The sequence below is a fragment of the Dermacentor albipictus genome, chromosome 1 (genome assembly GCF_038994185.2).
Source record: "Dermacentor albipictus isolate Rhodes 1998 colony chromosome 1, USDA_Dalb.pri_finalv2, whole genome shotgun sequence".
Taxonomy (NCBI): Eukaryota; Metazoa; Arthropoda; class Arachnida; order Ixodida; family Ixodidae; genus Dermacentor; species Dermacentor albipictus.
In genome coordinates this window covers 107,338,884-107,366,445 of record NC_091821.1, presented here as the reverse complement: position 1 = coordinate 107,366,445, position 27,562 = coordinate 107,338,884, and the positions used below count along the sequence as shown (strand labels likewise).

The 27,562-nt window shown below is 47.7% G+C and overlaps 1 protein-coding gene across 12 annotated transcripts in view; it reads left to right on the top strand.

The window, feature by feature from the left end:
• Positions 1-27,562, top strand: part of twin (CCR4-NOT transcription complex subunit 6-like twin) — a 309,342-nt gene that overhangs the window by 140,568 nt on the left and 141,212 nt on the right. The window contains exon 3 of one of the 12 annotated variants that reach the window (XM_070524444.1): positions 14,172-14,463. The exons of the other annotated variants lie outside the window; for them this stretch is intronic. Coding sequence (XP_070380545.1) covers positions 14,172-14,463 — 292 coding nt within the window. The remainder of the gene's footprint in view (positions 1-14,171; positions 14,464-27,562) is intronic. 12 annotated transcript variants of the gene reach the window in all.

Below are 27,562 nucleotides of genomic sequence, written 5' to 3'. Positions count from 1 at the left end.
GAGACGTCGGCCATATAACACCTCTTAATTCTCTTCCCTGTGCATTAGTGCACATGTATAGGTTATACGGTAAAAATTTGTTATCACCCCTAGACTTGCCCTCACAGTAACTTATTTAAACTGAGTCCACAGAATGTCTGCAAACTTTCTTCTGTCAAAGTGCGCCAACAGCAGTCATGTGCGCCATCCTTCATCAAAGCGGCATTTTAGCAGGAAATTGTGCCGAGCGAGACTGCGCTAAAGAAGGTTAAGAACGAAAGCCTCGTTCCATTCGTGTTGCCTCGTTAGTAAAACTGAAACCAAAAACTAAAGCGCGCTATCGTCGTCATAATATGATCAGCATCACCGTTATCATTCCGGACATGAACGAAGCAGCCGTTGCCACAGATACAGTCGATGCCATCACTCCTCCGTTTGCTGTTTTCGCGCTTTCGTGGCACTTCGGAGGTTCTAATGTACAGCCGTTGTGAAGTCTTGTTGTTTGTGCCGTTTGTGCTGCAGTTAAGTATTCTTCGTACTACTGTGGCACGGAGCTCGCTCAAGGAGGCTGTCGGATCAAAAAGAAGCTTCGAATAGCGTCTGGTCGGGCATTCTAGCGTAGTTGTTGACGGCGCCACTTTAGAAATAACTTGCACGTAATACACGTACTCAACCGCTGGCACATAATTTACTATTTGTAGTGACCTTCCTTGCAACCTAGCACGAACGGAAAAGCAGGTCCCATAGCAACTTTCACACGATCCAACGCGCAGTTATGCTGATGATTTTGCACGTTATACAACCATCTAAACTTCTGGACGTCTTCGCTGTAACTTAGGTTTAATCGCGCACGTTCTGTATAGGCATAGTCTTCCTTGCACGTTCCGCGATATTTTCTGCTGAAATGTTGCCCCCCCCCCCTTTTTTTTTTGTTCGCTTAAAGCATGGCGGACGTGCAAGCGCCTTTTGCAAGTCGAAATGGTACAAGGGGCTTTATGCCGCGATTTATGCGCAGAGAAAATCATACTGTTAAAAAAGTAGTTAAAACTATTTTGGTAATTCTTATCCCGAGTGCCGCATTGGTGCACGTAAAGCCGGCTTGGTTATATTTATTAACTATGTGGAGTTAATGTTGAGACCTTATGGTGCACAGATGTACGTTCGCCACTGCACCAAAGGGTCAAATGGCTGTGCGTCGCTGTTTTGTGAAGTGTCTGCATTGCGGACTCTCTTCGTCGACCAATGTCTGTATCCATACTGGAAACAACCCGTTCGCAAATGATTTCCAGCGGGACGATTAAACACGCATGCAGAAAGGCCAGAACAACCGTTAGGCCAACTATACCCAGCTCCTTATCGACCAAACAGCCTAGCTCATTTTCCGTATTTCTACTTTTGTAGGCCCTGCGTTTTCCCGTCCGAAAGTTTATGGACCATGATACCCAAAAGAAACTAGCCTTAGTAATTTTTGTAGACTTTATCCGACCGAAAGGACAGTTCTATAAAAAGGCGAAAGTCGTCTACCAGAAATCTTTAGCCAATTTAAAGGCTATAAGTTCATTTTTATAAGGGTGCGCCGAAAATGCGCGAAGCAGAATTCTCCGGAGTGGCTGATCTGCACTGAGACATCTAACTGTCGATTTTAGTACCGAGTGTAACCCTCGTATGAGAAATGCATTCTAACGTTAAGACAGTACGACCTGATCTAAATGAGGCCTGGCGTGAACGTTCCCTGGACGCTCATTGAGTTTCCTTCTGTGCGTTCACGACAGGCGTCATTTAGATCAAGTCAAGCATGGTCTTCAAGTGTAGGTGCTTTTCTAAATGCGGGGGGCAAGGGACTTGCCGACGACGCTTGGCCCATAGTTGTTTGGGCTCGCGCAAAACCCGTCTCGCGTCCATCGTATGCGTCGTCCTCCTGTCCGCCTGCTACAAGGGGTGTTCGCTCGTGACACTGGCGATGCTTGTGAACGCATTCGGGTCATCTCTGCGCCAGTATTGCTGGACCGCACACGAAGCGCGACACTCACTTAGCGCAGCGTGACTCGTTGCTTCACCGGAATGGCTTGCGATGGCGCTGTCAGGCTGCGGCGCCTGATCGTGTTCGGTTTCGTGCGGAGCGCTTGTCTTCGGCTACACAGAGTTCGTCTGAACATGCAGCCACTGAGTTCCGTCGGCGCGGTAAGTTCCAAGGATAAAACGCCAAAAGGCCGTCGCAGTGGATGGTCCCCCCCCCCCTCGCCTAAAAAAAAAGAAAAAAAGAAAGGAAAACACGGCGAATAGTGTGCAAATCATCAAAGTGCAAACACCATTTCGATTTTAACGGTTGCGTGTCCTCAATCTGGAAATCGAGAACTGGCGCGTGTACGCAACCCGTACACGCGCCAAAATAGCGGCACCCACCGCGTCCGCGTCAGCGTTATGCTGCACTACAAACGAAGGGTGAAAGACAATTTTGCTCTTTCTCTCTCTCTCTCTCTCTGCTCGTGTCTACGACAAACATATAGCACTGAATCCGTCTTTAATACTGCATTGCGATTTTGAGTATGACCTCTCATATAGAATGCTAGATGAAAAAATCTGGGGTTGCATGTCTTTCAACCGCGCTGGGAATCATGAATACTTGTTCATACGTTTCTCTTGGGTTTTCCTGGCCCTTGCCCTCTGAAACGCCGGTCCCATTACTTCCCATAGGGTCATGTGTATTCCCGTTTGTTATGTTTCCCTTGCCGGTTGTTACCTCCAAAAGCTGCGATGACGCATCGCCTACAATGAGATTAATTTCCTCTCTACATCGTGGGTTCCTGGTGCTTGTGGAGCAAAGCTTACGGAATGGCCGTCTTGAACGTTTAGGTGGGCAAGGGCCGAGCACTAGCAGGCTGCAGCGCCCGACGTAAACACCGAGGATGTACAAGACATCGACAACGCCAACGAGTCAGACGAACAGGTGCAGAAAATTTGAGAATCCTATGGTACGACCCGTGTCACATATCGTAGAAACGTGTCCTGAGATGATGGCGTTTGGAGATCACTGAGCGTGTCGGACATGTCGCCGATCTCAACATTGCCCTCAACGTCGAGAGCAAAGAGAAGGTGGACAAAACCACACGTGGTCGCCCCCACATCGATGCACGTTCGCGGATACTGTCGTGGCATTCGAAACACCTTGCGTGGTTACTTCGAAGTGCACGACGGCAACGAAACTGAAGAACTGCTACGAGTTCTTGAAAAGAGGTGGTTGCTATGGGACCATTCGACTCACGCGGCAGATAAATATTACGAACTTCATTCAGTGTGATTCAAGGCAGCGATATATATATATATATATATATATATATATATATATATATATATATATATATATAGAGCTTTATTTAGCGGGTTTTCAATAGTTTGTGTGTTACCTTTTTTATTGAACTTCAAACAAGTAGATTCTTGCTTGATTTCTGGTGCAGCTGCAAGCGCTGTCGGATGTTACGTTTTCCGGATCCTGCGTTCTGTTTCAATGTTTGCTTGTCGAACGCGTTGACGGGATTCTTTTAGTACATAGCTTTTTTTATTTGACTCGGCTACGATATCGTCAAGAATGCACGTTGTGGCTCTTTTTTCTTTTTTTTATTGGGCGGAATTCGCGAGGTATACGAAAACACAGCTTTGATTAGCCGTACATTAACATTCTCATTCTGTCTGCTTAGGCTCTTACTTCGTCTTCGTCAATCCCCATGTATGTATTACAGTGTAGCAGCTTACAGTCTGACACAGTAGATGAAAACGCATGCAGTCCTAGTCGCCTTAGATGCCGGCCACAAATTGTAGATCGCCACCGCAGATCGCCATTGTAGATCGCCACAAGACTAGCTTGGGATCCTAACCGCTGACTCTGTATAATGGGAGCCACCTGTGCAGGAGGTGTTATCCCTGTCCCGAATCTTTGTCGTCGTTGGCGTCCAAGTGTGTCTGAGAACATAGACGCCGCCTCCCCCCCCCCCCCCGCCCTTTTAAGAAAAAAGAAATGATAAAAAATGAAGAACGCTAAGGGAAGTAGCCAAATGTAGTCCAGGCCTTCGTGGCGTTTAATCAGTAGCTGCGCAACATAACCGGAAGTTTATTGATGGACGCGTGTATGTGGGCCCTTAACCGGAGATTGGCACGGGTAGTTTCGTACGCCAGCCGCGTTCCGGCTGAGGCACACATATCCGCGCTTTGCTCTGCCATTCGCTCGCGAGTGCACGCGAGTGCAACCAAGGTGGCACTGGTACAACCCTCTTTCGACTGCAGGAAGGTAACAGGGGAGCGTTATTGTTCCGCGCACTTTGTAGAGCAGTCGGGTGCGTCCTGACGCGGAGGCCGTTTTCTGGGGCCATGGAGTGCACACGGCGGGCGTCCGGCAGCGTTTTTTTTTTTTTTTTAAATGCGCCAGTGCCTCACGCGCGTTGCTGCAGGCTGTGCGCGTGAGGCATCAATCGTTGCGTTATATGAATGAAACGGACTTAACTGTGCACTCTCACTTGGTCGCCGTATCTGATAAGGGTCTACGTCTGGGTTGTCGTTGTCTTATGCTTTGCGTTGTGTTTACTGCCCTCCCTTCACTTCGCGCTGTGCGTGTGTTTGGCCCACTGGAATGGCGAGCATGAAAGATGGCTCTGTCAGTTTGTGGTCACCTCGGGTGATATTTTTGTCCAACCCTCCTCGGCGGCTCCGTAGCTGTGGCGTTTTGCTGTGCTGACTGCGAGGTTGCGGGTTCGGTTCCCGGCCGCGATGGTTGCATTCCTACGAGGGCGTCTCTCATGGCCTTTATTGCTTTGGGACGTCAGTCCCTGTAATTTGATTCGATGTTTATGTGCCTCTAGGGTGTAAAAATACTGGAAACTACCGAACAACTTCGCTAAATTTAGAATATTTTGCGAATAGCACGTGTTCGAATATTTCGCCTTGAATGCGACAGCAATTCGCGTTAGCGTGGAATTTGGAACTGCGGGTATTAAAAACAAAGACCCTTTGCCAAATAGGGACCGTGGCTTATCAGAAAGCCTATATCGGCTTCATCGCCGAATTTTTTCAGTTATTGAAGATAGCTGATTCGAGACGAAATCTTATCATTTCAAAAACAATTTAGAGCAGTATCGGACATCACAAGTTTTTCGAGGTTGCCAGTAAGCTGTTAAGCTAGATTTCAGAAATTAATCTTTGGTAACATCAACGCATGCGTTGCAGTTACGTAATTGAAGCCACTTAATTCTTAACGCTGTTTCCTGCTGTTGTTCAATGGAACTCGGTCATTTTTGTTTCAATCGGATCTTCTCAACGTATAGCCTAAACGCAGCCAGCCTGACATTCGAAACTATTCTTTTTGTGTTCGTATTCAATTGGCAGTCATCACTGTTCGATTGGTATTCGATCGAGTTTTGCAAGCAACAGAAGGGTTTCAGTTGCTTGTATTCGCACAGACATACACCTATTTAACGCATAATAGCGAGTTTTAGAATAGGGGCCCCAAACGTTTTGGGGCCCCAAAGAAATAGCGTCGAAGCCACTGCGCATGCGCGAGACGCAAACTGCGTTTGGGTTTTGCGTTGGGAACGCTATTTCACCGATTTAGCGGGAGCCCAAATAGCGGCCCCAAAAGCTTTGCGTCGGCAAACATGGCGGCACCCATCGAAGCAACGGCTCCAACCTAGCACCAAACTGGGTTCGATTCGTGGTAACGCGTGAAGTTCGCAAGCTAGGAGAAGTGACTGCGGTTATCGCTTTCTCTCAACTAGCGTGTGTTATGAAGATTGATTCAAAAGACGCCGCTGATGCCGAATTCGCTTGTGGATATTATGCCTCGTAGGCCTAACACAGCCAAGCTTGTCTGGTGAAGGCACGTAAAGTTGGTTTTCTCGAAACTAAGCGCAACTAATTGCTTGCTGCTTACAGAATAACCTCCAAATTGTAAGTAAACGCGAATACACGCTAGCCAAAATTACTATTCCTATCATAAAATGGTATATTTTATTTAATTATTTCTAATAGCTTTTATTGGACGCCGTAGTGGCGCTGTCAGCGCAAGACGCTATCCGCAAACGTAAAACCCTATTCTAAAACTCTTCACTCCTTCGTGCCCCAATGACAACACCCGCAAAGCTCTTTGGGGCCCCAAACTATTGGGGCCCCTATTCTAAAACTCTCTATTGTTTGCCTTTTTTTAACGTTCTCGTCTAGGTCGCCGTTTATTGCCTGTCTATTTGTTCAAGGTGTGAATCGGTATTGCCGTATCTGTTGCCTTTCTCCTTGTCTCTTCTATACCAGCTTGTCCAGACAGGACATACATTCCTTGACATAATTGTTGGCTAGAGCTGATTTTGAAGTCGCGCTTCGAGTGCAGGTTCCTGTCTGCTTTTAGCTCACTGTGAATAATTGTTACCTCGGCTGCGGAGTGTTGGGACGGCAAAAATGATGGTGGTAAAAAGAGGACCCACTTTTCACCCTATATACAGTGTGTGTCCGGGAAGTAATGCGATTTCTTCTTCTCTTTTTTTTTTTTCGCCGAGCAGGAAGCTGCATGGCAACGCCGGCAGGTAAAATGGGCAGAGGGAAGTCCAAGCTACGCATGCAAGTCATAGCGCAGGTGTCGGTGAGTCGTTAAAGAGGTTAAAAGAAAAAAAAATCGATTGCTTTTTTTTTTCTTTTTACCTCGGCCGGAGTTCGAAATAGAGCGTACCACCGAGAAACGGAATTTCTACGAACCGGGCAAACTGTCTACGCTACAGTTTACACAGAAGAACTCAATCGCTTCTCTGGGCCCGCAATGAGATCCACGGCCTGGATCGCCGCGACTGGCCACTCGAGGAGGCACTTTGCGTGCATTCGCGGGCTTCTTTCACGCTCGGAAAAACGCTTTTGTGTCGCACGTGTTGAGCAACAAAAAGCTGTATCGGGAGATTTTCATGTTGCTCTACAACTTTCGCGTGGACACTTTTCATCTAATTATAATATTTGAGAAGTCGATTAATTAAGACTAATAGTCTTATTAGGCGGAATGCAAAAAATAATCTGAGTATCGCCAAGCGACGGCAAACAACATTACCTTGATTCTGCTTGGCGACGTGGCATTTGCATATATTTAAATCTTGGTACATGATAGTTGGGACACCCTGTAGCTTATGTTGCGCGATTTCATATTTGACGGCGTTCCTTGGGAGCTAATTGTGAAGGCGTCACTTTGTCCTTGCACTTTATTTTTCACTTCCCAAATTACATTGTTTCATACCAGCTTGTCGTCGCGCAGGCTTAAATGTATCTGACTTCTTAACTCCGTTACTATAGAGGCTGTACTCAGGTTTCTTCGCGTCAAGAGCACGGGCGACTGCACTGTCATTGCGTTTACAGCCCGCCGCGAAAATAACCGCTACAGCCGGCGTGTTAATACGGTTAGGTAAACTGCACACAGACTCTCTCTCTCTCTCTCTCTCTGTTGTGTTTTTGTTGTGTTTATTGTTGTCGACTTCCGCCCAAGTGTCTCGTCTCCGACTTTCCTTCGAATTGGCATTTCGTGATTCGTAGTGATGGGAACGTATTGGGCGTCTATATGTTTGCCCAAGTCGTTTTATCACCGATTTTATATAAGTATTTTTTTTTTCAGCGTAGCGTTGAAGGTTTGTGTTTCTCTGCGGCTCGGGGATGTTAGAAAGTGACTCCATGTGCAGCCTTTGGGACTTTCAAAAGGCCCGTTTCGCTTCTCTTGTGTCCCTGGCATACTTCCGTATGCAGATGGAATGTCGGACTGCGTACAGCGCTGGTCACGATCTCTAGTTCCTAGCTTTATTGGGCTTCACTCTCGCGACTTTTTTTTATTCATCAATGCGTGTGTGGATGTTTTTGTGGCATACAAAAGAGGTATTCACGGTCACAAAGCAAGATTCGTTTTTTTTTTCAGTTTAACCGTTCTCATTTTCATTTCTCAGTGGTCGAATGACTGAGCTGTGCGTAATACCACTTGGCTGGCTCTGTCCTTATTTTTGTTCTCCCTCCCTCCTTTTTCCCGGCAGACCTCGACATAGCTTAGATGCATCGCCGAATGGAAACCGACATCGTACACGTCCTGCAACCCATACCGACTGCGATGTGCGAACGTGAAAGCAAAATGGGGGCTTTCGGTCTAGTTCAGTGTTTATCAAACTTTTCGAGCACGCGATCTCTTTTAGCAGTGCCAAGCCTAGCGTTATTCCTCACCTTTGTAAGCTTTCTGAACATTTAATTTGTTCAATGACGTGAATAGATTTACATATTAATTTATCTTAAAGACGTTAACTTCAACATCCACCATCTGCTGTGGGTTTGCCCTGCACTGAAACCGACGAGGCTCCGGCACCTGGCAGCAGCGGGACATTCGTTGCATAATCCGAGCGATTACACTTCTTGGACGCAGGGACCACATTATCGATTCCTCTTGGACTTCATTAGATCAGCAAAGCTTTTTTCATTCATTTAATCATCCTTATTCACCCCCATCCCATACCCCTGTATGCCCTGAGGCATTTACTCTCGCATAAAAAAAAATAATAATAAATAAACAGAGAGAGCTACCAAAAACGCTTTTCTTTTTTTTCCTTTTTTTTAAAACGAGAATCGACACATATTTTAATTAGAAGGATGTCATTTAGCCCTTGAGGCCCAGACATTGATAGCGTTTCCTTGGCTACTTCCCAGGCAAAATTTCGTCGTCTCGCACCGATAAACGAAGGAGTGTGAAGACGGAAGTGGGTAGCTTAAAGCTTGGCATCAAAGGTTGGTAAGAGGCATCCGCGTCATTGGTGATAGGGATAGTATGACCTTGCATGACTCCCACAAAAAAGGTCCATGACTGATTTGGGGGTCATGGCCCGCAGTTTGAGAAACACGTACTAGTCTATAAGTAATGTCGCTCGCCGTGTACACTTTGGGATTCGATCACCTATTTCGATGAGGCACTGCGTTCTTGTCTTTAGATTCAGCTGTACGGCAACACGCGTAATGCCAATATGAAGTTCTTGATGTTGTTTTTATATATATATATATATATATATATATATATATATATATATATATATATATATATATATATATACCATGCCCATGACTGGGCATGGCAGCATCGACAGAATGCGGAGCACTAATCCGTTTGTCTTCCTTGTGCAGCTGTGTGGCCTTCTTGGGTGTTTCAACGTTGGCTGTCCGGACATCAGCGTGCTGAACCTCTCTGCGCATGTCCATCTTTCAACGCATCAAGACATCGATCAAGAAATACGCCCAACAGCATTGGAATCTTGGCATCCGTATCATCATTCTTCGGCAACACGTTCTGATTGCCAGGAACCTGGACTGCAGGGGGCATCACAGTGCACTCAAGCTATAAATGGGATTCATGCTCGTTTTGCAACCACTGGGCATGGCAGCATCGACAGAATGCGGAGCACTAATCCGTTTGTCTTCCTTGTGCAGCTGTGTGGCCTTCTTGGGTGTTTCAACGTTGGCTGTCCGGACATCAGCGTGCTGAACCTCTCTGCGCATGTCCATCTTTCAACGCATCAAGACATCGATCAAGAAATACGCCCAACAGCATTGGAATCTTGGCATCCGTATCATCATTCTTCGGCAACACGTTCTGATTGCCAGGAACCTGGACTGCAGGGGGCATCACAGTGCACTCAAGCTATAAATGGGATTCATGCTCGTTTTGCAACCACTGGGCATGGCAGCATCGACAGAATGCGGAGCACTAATCCGTTTGTCTTCCTTGTGCAGGTGAGCAAAAAGTATGGAAAATGTTTTCGTTCTAATGACCTATTCCTGTTGGTGCTGCCGTGCCCTCGGCTTTGTTGCTTGCTACAGGTTTTCACATTGTGTCTGAGGAAATTATTATTGTTAGCCGGAGACATTGAATCGAACCCAGGCCCTGACATGACCCGAATTTTACAACAACTTAATGATATTGCAGTCGACATAAAAGATATGAAAGAGAACAGATTACTGAACATAGAGAACAAATTAGATGCCCTGTCCAGGCTTGAGAGCCGAGTATCGTCCTGCCAAGAACAGGTTAGTTGTATGAGTACAACGATTGAAAGGCTTGAAGCAAGGCTTGAGCATCTTGAAAATTATAGTAGGAGGTCAAATCTGATCATATATGGCATCCCAGAAACTGAAGAGGAAACAAATGAATCGCTTGAAGAAACCGTAAACAAAGATATTTTTCATGATATTTTAGGACTCGACCCTATCCCTATTGAGCGGATACATAGGTTAGGTAAACCGGCAATTGACAAAACACGTCCTGTAATCCTAAAGCTTTTAGACAGTAGGCATAAAACTGTGATACTCAAGAACGGAAAGAAACTAAAGGGAAAAAATTATTCAATTGGCGAAGACTTTTCAAAGAACGTTCGTGAACTAAGAAAGAAACTATGGGATAGCGCGAAGCCGAACCGAGATAAAAAAGAAAGGGTTTCCTTGGTGTTTGATAAGTTATATATCAATAATATTCCTTACGTTTGGGACTGCGAAAAAAATGATAAAGTGAGGGTTCAAAAAAACGACGGGATCGGCGCAAGTCGGCCCGTGACGCGAAGTTGTACGCAGTTGCGAAACCGCTCACCGATAAAGTGAGTGGTTCATTTACCTCATCTTCTTTCTTCACTAAGACAGATAGCTTGTCTTGCCATAGTAACACGGGCCAATCTAGTATAAAAAGCTTGAGAATAGTTAACATTAACGCACGCAGCGTTGCAAACAAGAAAGACTCGCTTGAACTTAAACTGCTGGAGTTCGACCCACACATATCAGTCCTGACGGAAACTTGGTTACATGAGGACTTAGCAGATGACCTGGTATTTCCTCCTCATTATAAAGTTGTTCGCAAGGACAGGACCTCAAGGGGTGGTGGCGTAGCCATTCTCTTAAAAGACTCTGTAGAATGCGACCTTGTATATGATGTTCCTGACCTTGAATGCCTTTGCATAAAAATTTCTTGCTGGGGTCATTCTTTCATCCTGTATGGTTGCTACAGGCCACCAGATGCCGCACCCGACTATCTTATTAAGCTACAACATCACCTGTCTCATTTCCAAAATAAGAAAATACTGTTAATAGGTGACTTCAATCTGCCAGATGTGTGCTGGTACCGCTTACAAGGCGGTGCTAAGTCTGGGAGCAATGCAGACGTTCTGTTTGATGTCATGCTTACTCATGATTTAGCTCAAATTGTAAATCAACCTACTCGTGTACAAGGTTCATCTTCCTCTATACTAGACTTAGTTTTTGCTAGCCGTCAATATTCTATGCATACTGTATCGGTCGAAACAGGCATTTCAGACCATCACCTCGTAAGCGTATCGATAGATTTAGTTAAGTCCCCTTACCACAACAAAAAAGCCAGTCACGTACGTTGTTTCAAGGATTATTCTAGGGCTGATGATGCCGCAGTGATTGATCATATGGAAACTTGTTTATCGAGCTTCGATGATAATGACGATGTCTGCAAGCTGTGGGAGCGATTCGTCGAAATGTGTCAATATTGTCTAAATGCCTTTGTTCCGAATAAACGCAAAAAAGTTCACAAACGCACACCTTGGATGACGCGGAAGATTATTCAACTGAAGCGAAAACTAAAAAGATCTAAGAAAAAAAACCACCAGTTAAGTCAGATTGAAACGCTTAAAAATAATCTTGAACGTGCGGTTCGTGAGTCAAAAGACTTCTACTTTAACACAACATTACCCAGTTTTGTTAAAAATGACCCAAGTAAATTTTGGAACTTCCTGAGTGACAGCAAGAAACATATCTCAAAAATAACAGCGGAGGGAGATACTTTGACTGATCCGATTGACATTGCACGCCATTTTAATTATTTTTTTCACAGCGTATTCTCTGAAGAAGGTGTACAAACTGTACAAAGCGCATCAAATTTTCCTGTATCGGAGGTTGACTTTGTTAGCCTCCCTGGTGTATTTGCTTTGCTTTTAGAACTGAAACCTAAAACTTCTTCTGGTCCTGATAATTTACCCAATGTATTTTTGCGACGCTATGCCGAAATAATTGCGAAGTTTCTTTTTGTGTTGTTTAAAAAATCTCTGCTGTCATCAAAACTTCCGGTTGAATGGAAGACTGCTCGAGTTGTTCCCATCTTTAAAAAAGGTGACTGCACATTACTACAAAATTACCGTCCTATTTCTTTAACTTCCGCATGCTGTAAAATGCTCGAACATATTATTGCTAAACATATTAACAAATTTCTTGAAGAACACTCCATATTAAGCGACTTTCAGCATGGGTTTAGAAAGGGCTATTCTACAATAACACAATTAGTTACAATAGTACACACCTTTGCTAAAACACTGGATATGAATGGTCAAATAGACACCATATTTATGGATTTCAGCAAAGCATTTGATAAAGTTCACCACGAAAAACTGATTCAAAAACTAAAAAACATTAATCTTCCAGACATTTTAATATCGTGGATTCAAGATTACCTCACGAATAGAGTGCAATTTGTTTCAGTCGATGGGTGCAGCTCCAGTTGTCTCCCAGTCACCTCTGGGGTGCCCCAAGGAAGCGTCTTGGGGCCTTTGCTTTTTCAGATTTACATAAATGATATTGTTAATGTGGTTACTCCAGGAACTCATATTCGCTTGTTTGCTGATGATTGTGTCGTTTTCCGTCAAATTACGTGTATTAACGATCAAAACGAACTTGACCAGTGTCTTCGAAATGTTCTTGATTGGTGCAGCGAGTTTTCCATGGTTCTTAACACTGAAAAAACAGTTTCGATGCAAATAACACATAAAAAGAACCCAATTAACCACGTGTATACACTCGGATCATCAACACTAAAGCAGGTTAATAGCTACAAATATCTAGGTGTAACAATCACAAGCCGTCTTTCCTGGAACTCACATATAGATAACATATGCTCCTCTGCATTTAAAAAGCTGTGTTTTCTGAGGCATAAACTAAGAAATTCACCTTCTCACATAAAACTTCTAACGTATAACACTTACATCAGGCCAAAGCTCGAGTATGCTTCGGTTGTTTGGGACCCATTCACTAAACTTAACATAGATAAATTAGAAAGGGTTCAAAGAAAAGCTGTTAGGTTTATCTATTCTAAATTTAAAATCACCGACTCCCCCACTGACCTCATGGCGGCTAACAATATTGAAACACTTGAAACGCGAAGAGGAAAATATCGCCTTGAATTTCTTTATTCTTTACTTAACCATAAGTTTGCTTTGGATCCTTCACAGTACATATCCCCTCTAACCACACGTTATACCCGACATCATCACATTCACTCATTGACACCGTATTTTGCGAAAACTGACTGTTTTAAATATTCCTTTTTTCCGCGGACCATATCCGATTGGAACCATGTTATGACATCTTAATAGTTTGCAATATTTGTCTCCTTATTTTTATGTATATTTCTTTTCATTGTGTTCTGTATCTTTTGAGTTTTAAGAATATATGCCTGTCCTGCTTGGACCCTGAAAAGGGTCTGCAGTATGTACTAAATAAATAAATAAAATAAATAATATATATATATATATATATATATATAATATCGAAATTTTTTTTGTGTTCACTTCCTGCATTTTATGTGCTAGTGGTAATTATGGAATTACGTTGAGCAGTGCACGTCGCTGTCGTCGACCAAGATCGCGTCCGTCGGTGCACCGGTACGGCGGCATGGTCAAATCAGCCGCTCGATTCCTTGCGTTCCTTCGCTCCATTGTCCGTGTGACATTGTGGCGACATTGATGGTCTGCTGAGCAGATTTGCGCGCGGGGATGACTGGGGCACCGATGTTTTCCACGGCCAGGCCGCAATCTCGGGGGGGTCCCACTTTCGCGCCCAAGAAGCGGGCGAAAGCGGCGTCCCGTTAGCGGCCCCCTCCTCCAGTGACCCACAGCGGCGCGCGGTCCAATGGGCGCGCGGTGCGGCTCGGCCCCCTCGCCGCGCTCCGGCGGCCGGCGTGCGCTCGCTCGCCGCCAGTGTGGGAGCTGCGAGGCGGCATGCGCGTGTCGGTGGGGCCCGAGCGTCTGCTGGGCGCCTGCCTGATCGCCAAGCCGCGGCGGCCGGCCTGGGCCGGCGTGCCGCTCATCGCGCTGCCGCCGTCGCCGCCGCTCGACGAGCAGATCGTGTCGCTGTCCCAGCTCGCGCTGCACGCCCAGGGCTCGCCGCTGGTGCTGGCGCCGCGTGGACGCAAAGCGCTCACTGCCGCCGACGAGCCGACGCCGCCGTCGACGCCGGACTCCGCGCTGGCCGCCGACGAGGCTCAGGCCCCCCTGCCCCGAGTGCTCAAACCCCGCAAGCGGCGCAAGCGCGAGCGCGCGGCGTCGGCACCCTGTGGACCGGGCCCGCCGACCGCGCCGTCGGCGCTGTGTGCCTGTGCCCTGTGCTGCCGCGCCGCTGCGTACCCGACGCCGCCCGTGTCACCGCTGCGCGACTGGGATGACTTCAGATGTGAGTGTGCGTCGCTTAAAGCGTTCGACCGAAGTGCCCGCACCTGACCCGTGCGGGCACTCCGGGCGCATTTCGGGGCAGTATTTGCTCCTTCCCGCGGGTGTTGGTTTCTTTTCTCACCTGACGGTCAAGTGCCACTTACTCATGTTCTGCGGTGGCTGGTGTGCTAGGTTGTAGAATTCAGCGTGCCAACATCAGCTGTCAATCGAAGCGCGTGGTGTCATTGTTGTATCGTGTCGCTATTATTTGGCGTTAGCACGACTCGGTAACTTTCGATGTCTTTATGGAAGGCTGAAGAAAGGAAGTAATTCGGTATATGTCGCTAGTAAAGGCTGTAGTTGTTTAGTGCTCGCAGCTCCATTTCGTTACTCTATAGGACTGTCTGTGGTCCAATGCTATGACGGAGGATGCGCCTGGGAAAATGGGCGCATCCTTCTTCCTGAAATGAAACTTCGTACCTACTTTTGACAGTTCCTAATAATGGCAGTTTTCTCCCTCACTGACTGATTGGTAATGAGAAAAAAATACGTTGATGATAAAAAACGGCGTTTTAACGTCTGGCAGCTCTCGACGCTGGCTGCGACGCTGCTTCCAGCAGTGTCGGCATCGTGGGTATAGTGGCTAAGCGTATAGCCCAAAAGAAAACTGGCTGTCACGCTAATTCTGGCGCGCTTTAAGTTGCCTTACTGCGCAGATGCGGCTGCCTTTTAAACTTTTATCTATTGAAATGTTTGCTTAATACTGTTTTTTACCCGTCTCCGTGTGGACGTTCGCTGAACAGCGCAGCCACTGCAGGTCACTGTTGTCCAGACTGAGTTCTCAAGGTAATCGAAAGGGGTAAATTCCTCACTGCGAGGGGGAGAGCTGGGCGTGCTTGTCTCGAGTTCGCCCTCACTGTCTTCAGAGTCGATTCAAAGCATTAATCGTGGCGGCTAGAATGTACGGTTGGTGTTATATGCTGGCCTCTTGAGCCCTCGTCGTGTGGTCTCTCGCGATGTCTTTAGCATTGCTATCCAGACTGCATTCGCAGCTATATTGTGTTTTTGAAATCTCGCTCTTTCTTCGTAAACACAATCTCCGTCAAAGACCCCAAGTCGAGCCGTTTTCACAGCCCGTGCGCGCACTTGATAGCTTCAATCATTCGATTGGCTCAGCCGTCAGTCGGTGCCCTCGGAGAATACCATCCAGATCGGCTGATGTACTTTTTCTCTCCTTGGCAGGCTGTCACGAGTATATGGGACTGGTAATGGATATTTGACTCGGTTCTCTCCTTCGCATTTTTTTTCTCTCTTTTCGCTGACGGCACGCTTCGTTCAGTGCCGCCGTAATTTGGCACGCAGACAAGCAGCATCGAGTGTTTCGAAGGCGCAGCTGTCGTAAGTAAGTCGACGTAATCTGACGACTGTGACTGGCGTGTGTGTGACCCATGCACTGAGCAGTGACGTTGCACAAAACCTCTTGGAGGAGGGAGGTAGTCCTGGTTCCTGGTCTTGTGGATGCTTTTCTTCTGCCGCATTTTGTATAAAGTTTTCCTACTTTTTTTGCATTTGTAGTAGTTGCAGTAGTGATAGTTGCTGAGAGGATGGCAATAGAGGCCGCGGACATCGTATATCTGCCTGATGTCTACGCGGACACCTAAATGTCTGGTGGCGTTTTTGTATTTGACAGATGTTTTATCGCAGTTCTACTGTATGTGTGAACACAAACTTTCGTTTACTTTTTTACAGAATGAATCGGGCAGGGAACGTGTTTGACATATAGGCTGTGTTTGTAAGTGCTGTGGTCGTACAACTGCGACAGCCCTCGGATCATTATAGTAACGCCGAGTTCGAAATTAGGGTAACGGTATTTTGACAGGCCTGTAGAATGAATACGCATGACTCCGACCGAGTTGGGAAAAAAGAAAACACTTGAAGGCACAGAGCCCATATCTCGTGCACTGCCGAATGGAGAGCAATCACTTCACACCTGTGATCGTGTATGACAGTGCACTCTGTTTGGAACAGTGCCGCTCGTTAGTAGCTTTCTTTTTTGTTTTTTCTCGCATATCTGGGACCACGTCGCTGATCTTTTCTCCGAGTCCTTTCTCGATTATCTTCTCTCCACTGCTGCATATAAAGTATAGCTACTTCGGTTCATGGAAGACACCGCCACGTCTTCTCACCGTTTTTGCAAAAAAACACTTTTCGATGCATTCTTCTCACGGTCACCATTCTTAATTGGCATAAGACACTCATACTTCTAAACATGCTAGCCAAATTTGAAATTGCCGTTAAGGGCAGCCGATTTGTAGGCGGCACCCAGCGCACTAACGCTCCTTGGTAGTTTTGCTTTTCTTTTACGCAAGCTCGGTTTCTATCTTATTTTATTTCCTAATCAAAACACTGGCCGTCTGAGGAGCTGCCGTTGTAGAGAGATGGTTTGCTTAAGGTGCTTTCTTTTCTTTCGTTTAATTTCTCGCATTTCTCTCATCTCTCTCTCCCTTCGTTAGGGTGTACAGCCAAACCCACTTATAATGAACTACGGGATTCATTCGTTATATTACTCGTACCAGTTTATAGCAAATTTTTCCTTTTCGCTCGTTGTGCGCGGTTTCGTCGTGAAGAAAGCAGAATAAAACGAATTCTCGTTGACCGCGCTGCGCAGGCAGTGTGAATGTCGCGGCAGTGCGATTACTGTATATATGTATGTATAATGTTAATTAGGACAGTTTTGAACGTCAGTAGACCAATTGCGCCCTATGAGAATAGAATTCGATATGTTCGAGGTGTCCGATAAGTTATTTTCACTTAAAAGTCAACAAAGGGGAAATGCTTTGACACGTCTCAAAAAGAAAGAATAATAAAAAAAAAACTTTGGCGAATTAGTTTGACAACAGCCGCGATAAAGGCCCACTGTTTCGGCAAGTTAATGCGTACACGCGCGTGATCGCGTGACTGGCACTTGAAAGGAGAGTGAGCTCATTGTGTTATGAAAAGGGATTTCTTATTTGCTAAAGCAGTCGCTGACAGCGTTTATTCTACCGTAAGAAAAGCACGTACGTTTCAATGAGAGTCAACATACGCGCTCCGAGCCGGGGATACACGATGTTGACTTATATGTAAACAGTGCAGCTCGCATTGGCGGCCTCTGCTGACAGTTGTCCGCCTTGTCGGGCATAATTCGCTGCACATTTGAGCACGTTCGTTGGTCTCGATCTGTCCCGTTCCCGCCGTGGAGCCATGTGAACAGCCGCGTTGCCATGCGCCGCGCCGTGCGCGAGTATTTAGGTCACGTGGTTATCAAGAATGGAGAATTAGTCGACGGCGTTTCTTCCAGGGTTTCGCTTGCCAAGGGCGCCGTCAAGGTTCATTTTGTGCGTCGTCATTTTTCAGCCGCGGATGGCCCTGTTGGCGGAACTGAGCAGCCGTCCGCGCATTGTTTTGATCGTGTGGCACGCGCGCTCTCTCGGGTGCCTGATTGCCGAGGTCGTGTGCTCCTCTCCACCGAGGCGGCGGCAAGCTGAAAGGACCGACTATACTACGAAGCCGGCCGGTGATTGACCTGGCCGGCGTTTTCCGCGCGCTCGTGGGCTGCATTCAAAACAGCTGTGCGTGGCGTCCCTGCGTAAGTTGGAAGCACGAGACCCAGCAATGGTCGTGCGCCTTTCGGCGTGTATGCAGCGTTGACCGTGAACTGGAGCAGAGCATACGATTGCCGACAAACCCGTTTAAATTGATTGCGCGATACGTGGCAAGTGAGAGACGACTGTATACAGTCACCGTCATGTTTTACCGGGACACGCCCTTTTTGCTTTTCCCGCGGCCGATGTGCTGGATATTTTTGGTTGAGGATGTACTAATCTGGGGCTTCTTCCTTCCAAAGAATCTGATGTTAGCCCTTACAGTCCGCGTTTCTTAAAAGTGTAGCTGCTGTATACGTGTCTTCATTGTTCGGGTCAAGTCTGACGGCGGTTGTGCATACTCGCGTCTTATAGCCTGTCCTCATCGTCACTCGCCATGTCCTTCTTTCGCTCTTCTTCATACCTGTTTGCTGTCCCTTTAAGAGTGTCCGTTGGAACTTTTGTTCATAGATGTATCCAAATTGGCGACTCCACTTTTTATTTATATCCTTTTTCACGTAGGGCTGCTTCCAATTTGTGTTCGCTCAAATAGAGTTTCAGTCGTATAGTCGTTCAACAGCAGAAGTGAAGTGCCATGTGCTCTTGTAACCCAATGGACTTGATTCTAATTCCCGAAACCTTTCGTTTGTATAAGTGTTGCTTGCCGTTGACCGGCTGCCTTCGCTTATTGTATGTCCGGTCTCACGACTGGCTAGTAACGAACAGTTCTAGCGTAAGAATGTCTTTGTGAAAGCGGGCTCTGATCTCATAACGCGAGTTTTATGTAGTTTGTTAGCTAAGGGTGAAGGGTAATTCTGGTTATCCCCGGTTCTGCTGTCCACCACTGAATTTAGGCGCGTCCTCAATCATCCCATCCCAGGCACGGAGCTCCTCTGAAACGTTTGGCGCGGTGCTAGCTTAGTATTTTTCTTACATCGTTACTGACGTCCTGCATGGTAACGGTGTGCCAGTATAATTGACACGGCGCTGTGGCATCCTTTGACTTAACTCTATATTTCTGCAGATATTCAAGAAACGCGTCTGTATATATAGCGTAGAAAGCTTGAGCAGAGCATATTTGTATTTAAGGCGACGACTGCAGATTGCCCGCGCGCCTTGTGCCCGCGCGGCGGTCATCAGCGAGCGTTTAAAAGCCAGCTGGCGCCGCCGACCTCCGTTGTTCAAGGGCGATGCCTGCGGTATGGTGCCCGGCCTCTTCCTCGCTCTCCCCCCTCCCGTTTCCCTAATGGAGCGGCCGTTTTTCGCGCCATGGCCGATTCGCCTGCGGCCGCGGTGTTGCTGCCTCCGTGGGGGGCTCTTTATTGCGCGCCGCACTGCGTGAACACTGTCCCCATTAGGGTCACTAACTCGCGTTGTCATTGCGCAAACTGCTTTTTTTTTTTTTTCGCCGCTCTCTTCTCGCGATGAGTCAGTGCCTGGTACGGGACCTTTGCGCCCGGAAGAGCCTTTCGAAGAGCTTAAAAATAGGGGGAAGGAGGTGGAAGTTTTTAGGCAAACGAACCGACCTTGTCTCGATGGGTACCGCAGTCCTGTTTGCTTTCAGGATGTGTTCGTTGCTTCTTTCTTTTTTTTCCCCCTAATTTCCTCCATCTTTCGCAAGAGGGGTAGCTGCATTTGCTGTTTTTTTACTTCTGCGGCAGGTATATTGCCCAACCTTCCATCAGAGGTAGAGTAAAGGGCGCTGGGCGCCCCAAACCTGTCAATAGGTTGAGGCGTGGCTCGTTGGCTCAGGCGCGGCGGATGAGGCTTTAACGAAGTGTCGCTCTGTTGGGTGCTTTGAGTGAACGAAGCTGCGACCTTGTACGCGTTATTCTAAATATGTCGCTTTATTTATTGCTTTTCGCTTTCTGTTTAGTTCTATCCACTGGCTGAAACATTCTCATGTATAAGCATACGTCTTGGTAAACCCGCAACTGGCATACGCGGCAGGAATACTGCTGTTAAATTTGGAAAATTAACGAAGTTATATTGACAATGTAGTGTGTATTCAGTATGTTTGCAACTTCGTTTCAAAACGTGAGACTTACCGCAGTCAGGTCGTCACCTCATCACCTCGTCTCACCTAAAACATGGCGATGCAGTACGCCTGCAGGAAACGCTGTCCACTGTATGTGGCGTGTTAAGTACGTAGTGTTGCCGTAGAATCGAGCTATCATCAGTGCAAAAATACTTGTCAGTATTCAGTTCTGTTTAAATTTGGGAATAAAATTTATGCCTTTTGAAGTGACAGAGAGAATCTGGTGCTCCTTAATTTGCAGCCAAACTGTTCCAGGAGGCTGTCGTGCTCGTTTTCTATTGCGAACTCTTTCACCTCTGCCGCAGGGCGCCCTGTTTTTCACTCGACACTACCCCTTCAGTGTGTTCGTCATCGCCGCCAAGTTTGCGGCACTCGCATAGTACACGCAGCACTCACAGTCGCGAGGCTGCTGTGCACGTACGCCAGTGCAGAAGTGCAAGAATAAAGCACCTGCAGGCCTCCGGCTTGTCAGCGCGCAGGCGTGAGTACATTTGCGGAAGCAAATGGCACCGTCGGTTGTGGCTAATTTTCGCGCTTCGAGCATATATGGGGACCGCGCTCTCTTCGCGTTGGAATTCCGCTAACAATTGCTGGTCATTGCTCTACGAGCTCATGGCTGTGTCCGTTATCGCTCATAATTTCTTCTGTGGGATGCGTTCTCGTTCAGCGGGATAATAATATCATGCCCACCGTTTTCGTGCAGTAGTATAGTGAGCCGTCGTAGACAGTTGCGACACATTGCGCGCTCGACGCCTTACACTCTGTTCCCCGCGACGCTGGGAGACAGCGCTGCATGCGCCGCCAACGCGTCGAAAGGGGAGCGCGTTGCTCGCATGTCCCGCTGTGCGTGAAGCTTGAGCAAGACCAACAGGACGAAGAGAGGTCCCGTTGCGCACGCTGACCGACAACGTGTATGATTCGAGCAGTGCACGCAGTGTATAGCCTTCTTTTTTTCTCCTGGTTTCCAAACGTTAGCCGCGCTGCTGCGAGAATCTGAGAGGGAAAAATCGCCCACTTTACGCCTGTATATGGTTGTGTACGATATATCGCTTTAAATAGTCGTACAGGCCAGTTAGAGTAACGTCGGTGATATATATAAAATGGCAATGCAAGCCATAAAGTAACTGTTCAAGTGGGTGGAGAAAAATGTACTGGGGGAACTACAGAATGGGTTAAGACCAGGCAAACGCTTATAGGTTAATATGTTTGTACCTGCTCAGTGCGTAGAGATTTCACTAGCTAATAATAGACCTTTATGGACCGATTTTCTAGGTATTCTGGAATTTGTAGCTTTCTAGAGTTTCCTGTCTACGTTACGACACCGTAGATAGGGAATTATGGGATATTCTGAAGTACGAAGGCATAGATGATGATTTCGTGGAGCTGCTGAGGGGGATATATATAGAGACAGCCGAGCACAGATTGTATGGAAACGCCGAAATTTTAATGAAGTGGTCGAATTTCACCAAGAACTGAAGCGAGGTGGTCCTCTGCCTCCATTGTTCTTCACGCTTTATGTTAAGGGCATAGAAATACGACTGGAAAACCGGGAATTAGGGATTGATTTATCCTGCATGAGTAATGCAAAGCGCGCAATAGAAGGTCCCCAGACTGGTGTATGCGGTCGGCTGACATAGTGCTATATATACCAGCGGACAATAAAAGAGATCTACAGACGCTTGTGAATATCTGTGCCAACGCAGCGACATTTTGAGGAAGGGAGAAAGGTCGAAGGAGATGTATAAAAAAAAATGCTAGAATTAAAAGCATGCATGGCACACCTGATTAAAGCCTACGTGACTTTTTCTCACCGCCCCGTTTCAAAGGGGACGCCGATAAACCATCATATGCATCTGCATGCGTGGCCGTGTATAGAGCCATCGTATATGCTCGTGCGATTTCTTCTGTGCCCCTCGTGTGCTTTCGATGTAGATTTTTCCATCCCGTTTGTGCTTTCGTTGTTTTTGATGGCAATGAGCCCGCCGACGCACTGTTTATAATGCAGTTTTATTTTACAGTAAGGTTTTGCGCTGCACGCGCCGCGCGTATTATGGCATTGCGGCGCGCCATATTCGATCCTATAGCTGTCGGCATGAGCTTCAGCGGTGATCGTGCGTTGCAGAACGCAGAAGGTTACCCCTACATATGTTAAAACGAATTTACGCAGTGAAATAGCAACAGTAAAACTGGAGTGCGTTAAGAAGGATATACATATGAAACTTGGAAGTTTGAGTGAGGCGACAGATACCTCACTTCGAAAAGGTCGCCGCCTATATAGTACCTCGCTCAAAGAAATCTTGAAATTACGTTAACGTGTAAAATGCTGAGGCTATCTTGGTGTGTGCATGCGCAAGGCTCACTTTCTTTCTTTCTTTCTTTCTTTCTTTGTTGTTGTAGTAGTAAAGCTGGGACATCATGGCATTCTGAAACATTGGAATGTGTTTTGCGGCATTATGTACATATACGTATACGTATCGTTCATTTCACTCACGTCTTCCTGCTGCGAGCCGAAAGATCATACCAAAAGTTTCTTGCGTTCGTTTTGTACTACTACCGCGATTCCTCTCGACCATTGTGGAATCAGTCGGTTAGCAATAGTTCTATTCAGGAAGTTAGGGATGACCAAAACGTGTTTTTAAATAGGGGGGTTTCGTGTTGTCGAATCATGCGCAAAAAGTAAGCTAGCTGTCGAAGTGAAACACAATGCTAGCTGTGGATACAAAACTAGGCTGGCTTCCGCATTGCTGCTGCCAGTGCATGCATATATGATCGAGGCATTCTATACATCTGGGACACAAGGCAGCTCCGCGCTTGGAGCTGCAGCGCGTCCCACAAGTGGGCCTGCGCTCTCATTGGCAATCACGTTAAGCGGGGCATAGAGCGCCCCTGCTCGCTTGTCGCCATTCTTCTGTTCTATAGCGAGAAGGACAAGTGTCTGCTAGGCGATGTGCATTTAAAAGCCCAGTCGTTCCGCTGCTTTTATGCTTCTTATCGTCGATATATCTTGAACTGCATGCTTCGGCGCGTCGTAGTTGGACTCTGTTCCTTGGCGTCGTTCCTATATTCTTTGCGTGGCACGCAGAACGATCTTCTCTCTCGCGTTGGATGCTCGCACGTGAACGTTTCCGCTTTCTTTATAAATCAGCAATAAGCACGACCCCGCTAGAGTTGGCATGCGTGCGGAGGGCGCGGATATCACTCAGCGGGCCCGCGTGACTGCGCGCGACGTGATCTGCGCGGAGCTGGTGGCGTACGTGGGCGCCGCTTTCAGCCGGCGATGCACGTGGCGCGGTGCCATTCTGGTGCCGGTCGCGGCAGCCGATCCGCGTCCCACGCCGATCTGCACGCCGCGATCTGGGCCAGCGGCGCGCAGCGGGCCCCGAAACGCGCCTGCAGCGGGCAACCGGATTGCGGCTGGGCCCGCGCCTGTCGGAACGAGGTCACGTGCGCGCGCCCAACATTGAACCAGATCACGGGACTTCGGAGTGGCGACCTCGATGATGGTCTGTTTACGTCCGGCTCCTCCTCGCGAGACAATGGCCGGCGTGCTGTCACGGTGCGCGTGCCCGAACCACCGTTTGCCGCGGCGGTTGCCCGCGTGGTAACTGAGGCGGAAAGACGCCAGGATCAGTTTGACACGAAAAGGTCGCAGGACACGGCGTTCGGAGAAAGAAACCTCTTAATTTGATTCTCTCTTACAAGCGTATTCGACAGACCTGCCGTGGTTGCTTCATGGCTATAGTGTTGGGCTGCTGAGCACGAGGTCGCAGCATCGAATCCGGCCACGGTGGCCTCATTTCGGTGAGGCCAAGTGCGAAAATAACCGTGTCTACTTAGATTTAGGTGCACGTTAAAGAACCCCAGGTGGTCCAGATTATTCCGGAGCCCCCAACTGCGGCGTGTCCGATAATCAAATCGTGGTTTTCGCACGTAAAACCCCATAATTTAGTTCTTTTATTCAACAAAATGGCGCGAGCCACACCTACGCAGCGATGTTAGTCCCCACGGTTATGCTATTGGCTTCTGTGTTTAATTCCGCCCCTGCACTGGCCGTATACCAAAGACGCACCACCGAAAAAATTCGGTCGTTGCGTTTATATCCTAATTATATGTCCGAGGATGTCACTGCAAATACGGCAGAAGACGATCTTCACAGGAACGCATACTTGGTGTCATGTTCTGCGCGCTGTTCAATGCACGATCTCTGCTTTCGTGGAGTTTCCTGTCTCAGCTCGCGCGGGAACCTCTTGTTCAACTTTCCGCGACGTTGTCAGCGGAATTATCCGCATTCCGCAGAGCGGGTGCAGTAATACCGGCGGCAGCACAGATGCGTATCGTGAGCACGGAAGAGCGCTCCCGAGCCGCGCGTCGCGGGAAAGCGGATGCACTCGGCCCGCTGCGCCGAAGCGCGCGCCCAAGCGTCTCCGCGCGAGCCGCGACCCACGGGGGCGAGCACCCGTCGCGGCCAGTGGCAGTTGGGGCGCACCACCGCTCGGTCGCCTGTCGCGCCTTCGGCGAGGAAGCGTCCCCGCGCCGCCCACTTGCGGTCAGCGGCGTCGCCAGCCGGTGTCAACGCCACCGCGCGCAGGGGTGCTGCGCTGGGGCCGCGCGCGTAATGAGTTAATAACCCTCGACTGTCAGAGCCGAGCTCCGGCGACGCTTCCGGCATCTATTTCGGCGCACGCGGCCCGATCGTGAGCGCAGGTTCGTTTGCGTTCCCGCGCGCGCCTTGATCGGCGTGCGCGGAACCGTCGGGCGCTTCCTCGACTCTCTTCGAGGACGATCAGCTCGTGACCGGCTTCGAGGGCGCCTCGGAGCGTCGCGGAGGACCGGCCACGGGGATAAAAGAAAAGATGCCAAATTCTCCGGCGTTCATTGCCACGATTGGAGATGCTGTTGCGGGCCAGCTTTGCCTGCCTGCCTGGTACGTGTCGCAAAGAAATTGATTCGCGTGAGCGCTGGAGGTAACGGTGATTTGCCGTGTTTGATTAATCCGTTTTGGTATTGCCCTGCACGGGGCCGCGTAAGTACCAGCGCAAGGGACCTTTAAAAAGGCGGCGACGGGAGAGACGGGAAAGGAGCGTGGGCAGCAGGAGAGCCAAGGAATTAGTTCGCATGGTCACGCGACAGATAGCACGATAATGCATTTTTGCTTGTAAGCACAAAAAAAGCTGAAGTATGCATACTATGGGTAGCCTCAAAGAAAGAAAAAAAAAACCTGTGTACTAACAGAAAGTGCTACCACTGCCCGTGTTTCCTTTTTTTACCGGGAGTCTGCGAGTTCCTGTCCACGAGACGTTTTCAGAAGTAACTGTAGCGGGAGTGACGCACACGGCGCTGTTGAGCGTTGCTTCAGGCATAGATGATTCGGCCGGCCGTCTTTGCGACTATATTGATGACATGTCACCTCTTGATAGTGCCACTGTCTGCATTTGCATATGCAGGCAAAGAACTGTACGCGTGACACTGCCTCCAGCAGGAATGTTTTCAGCCGTGGGCCATGACGGGACGAGTGCCGTGTATTAATGGCAGGTTTTTTTCTTGCATTTCCTGGTTCAAACAAAAGACTGTGTGAGGAAAAGAGAAACGAGCGTGCAGCCGTTACCGTGCGATCTGCATACTGATAACACACGCACGCACGCACACGGACGCACGCACTCACGCACGCACACACACACACACACACACACACACACACACACACACACAAATTAACGAAAATTATCGCCTTGTACAGCAAAACGACAGTCGGCATCTGCGCCGACGACCGAGTCAGCTTAACGTACTGCTAATTTTTGGCATATGTTTAAGCCCAGCTGTATAAAGATTTCGCGTGCCAATTTTCACCTCAGGTGAGCGCTCAGCTAGGCACCCTGTTCATCAGAAGCATATGTAATCATTGTGTCAGATATAGTGTAAGGAACCTTTCAGCTACCAGAACAACTTGGGAGCTAGTCAAGTGCAGTCTGTATCTTGTGGCACATAGAGAACGCGCCAGCACGGCCATCTTTGGATAGGGCTTGGTCGTAGCTTTCTTTCACGCCACGAGGCTTTCGTGCTCTGGATGACAGCTGGACTCTTCTGAGGCTCTCATGGCTGCAACTTCACTTGTTATTTTACTTACAGTAAAATATATGCAGGGAACGTTTCTGAGGTTTTAGAGATTAGTTTTGTTTAGTTTAAGGCGAGATAAATGCTGATTGCACGCGGCTACTGACGGAAGTTCATAACTGCTTTTTTTTTTTTTTCTACACGATTTGGACCACTTTGCCGCTGGGTGTTCCCGATATGTGCAATCATCTGATGTTCATTTCCTCGTTCATTCCTTCGGGTTTAGCAGCTTTGGCAGTACATTATGGCTCGCTAGTCGAGCCTCCATTGCCGCACGGCATATTTATACACATTTTATGCTTCCGCGTGCTTCTCTGTTGATTACTTATTCCTACGGTGAGCTGTTTTACCAAACGTGCGTTGTTCTGACTTCAGTCTGCTTGCTTCGATAGGTGCAGATATAGGATGAATGGCCTACCTCGCACTTCTTGATATGCAGCTATATTTGCTAAACTCACATGTTGAGATGTGAGCAAATTTTAGTTACGTCCCTGTGATCTGTCGCTAGGCATATGGAAGCCGGTCTCTCTGTGACTCCGACTTGCGTCCGCAGCGCGCACATGCTCTGGAAATGGAGGGTCTCAGGTCACGGCTTCTGTGTTTGAAAATCTACTAGATATAACTTGAGATGCTGGACGAACGAAGGGAAAGCTTGTGCAAAGGGTTTTGAAAAAAATAAATAAAAATAAACGTCGCAGTCTTTTCATGATATCGTCCTATGTACTGCGTTATGAATCGTGTGCCCATATTTAAAAAAAAAAATCTTACGCCGGAACTTTTCGTGCGACGAGATGCCAGCCGATCGCGATGTTGGACATATTAACATAGGCGGACGGCCAATAACACTTAATAACACTTACGAACGAAACGTTTTGTAAATTCGCCCACTGGCACCCAGACCGCGTCCTCGCATACTGTGCTTTGCGCGAAATGCTATGGGCCCTTCGTGCCTACTTTTGAAGACAGTGTCTTCCATGGCGAGATATCACTACTATTCCGTATTAGGTATGTCTGTTTCTAACCTCTTTCGTTGGCCGAACCCGAAAATAGTGCAATTAATTATAGGTGTCACTGGCGCCACTGGGTATGTGATGACTGTGTATGTGATGATGATTGTGATAGGGATGATGACTGATGAAAAAAGAATGGTAGGTGATTCAATCTCTAGTTAACGTCAATCAAACTTTGTCGCTACAGTGCGGCTCTCACAATAAATCATATGGTTCATACACCCCATTCTCACCCACAACTCGCCTATAGGAAGACATTCTTTTTCATCGACTTCAACTGGACGTTGAATCGCTTTCCAACTTTTTCTTTCTTTCGCACAGCAGTTAGCAACGTTCATT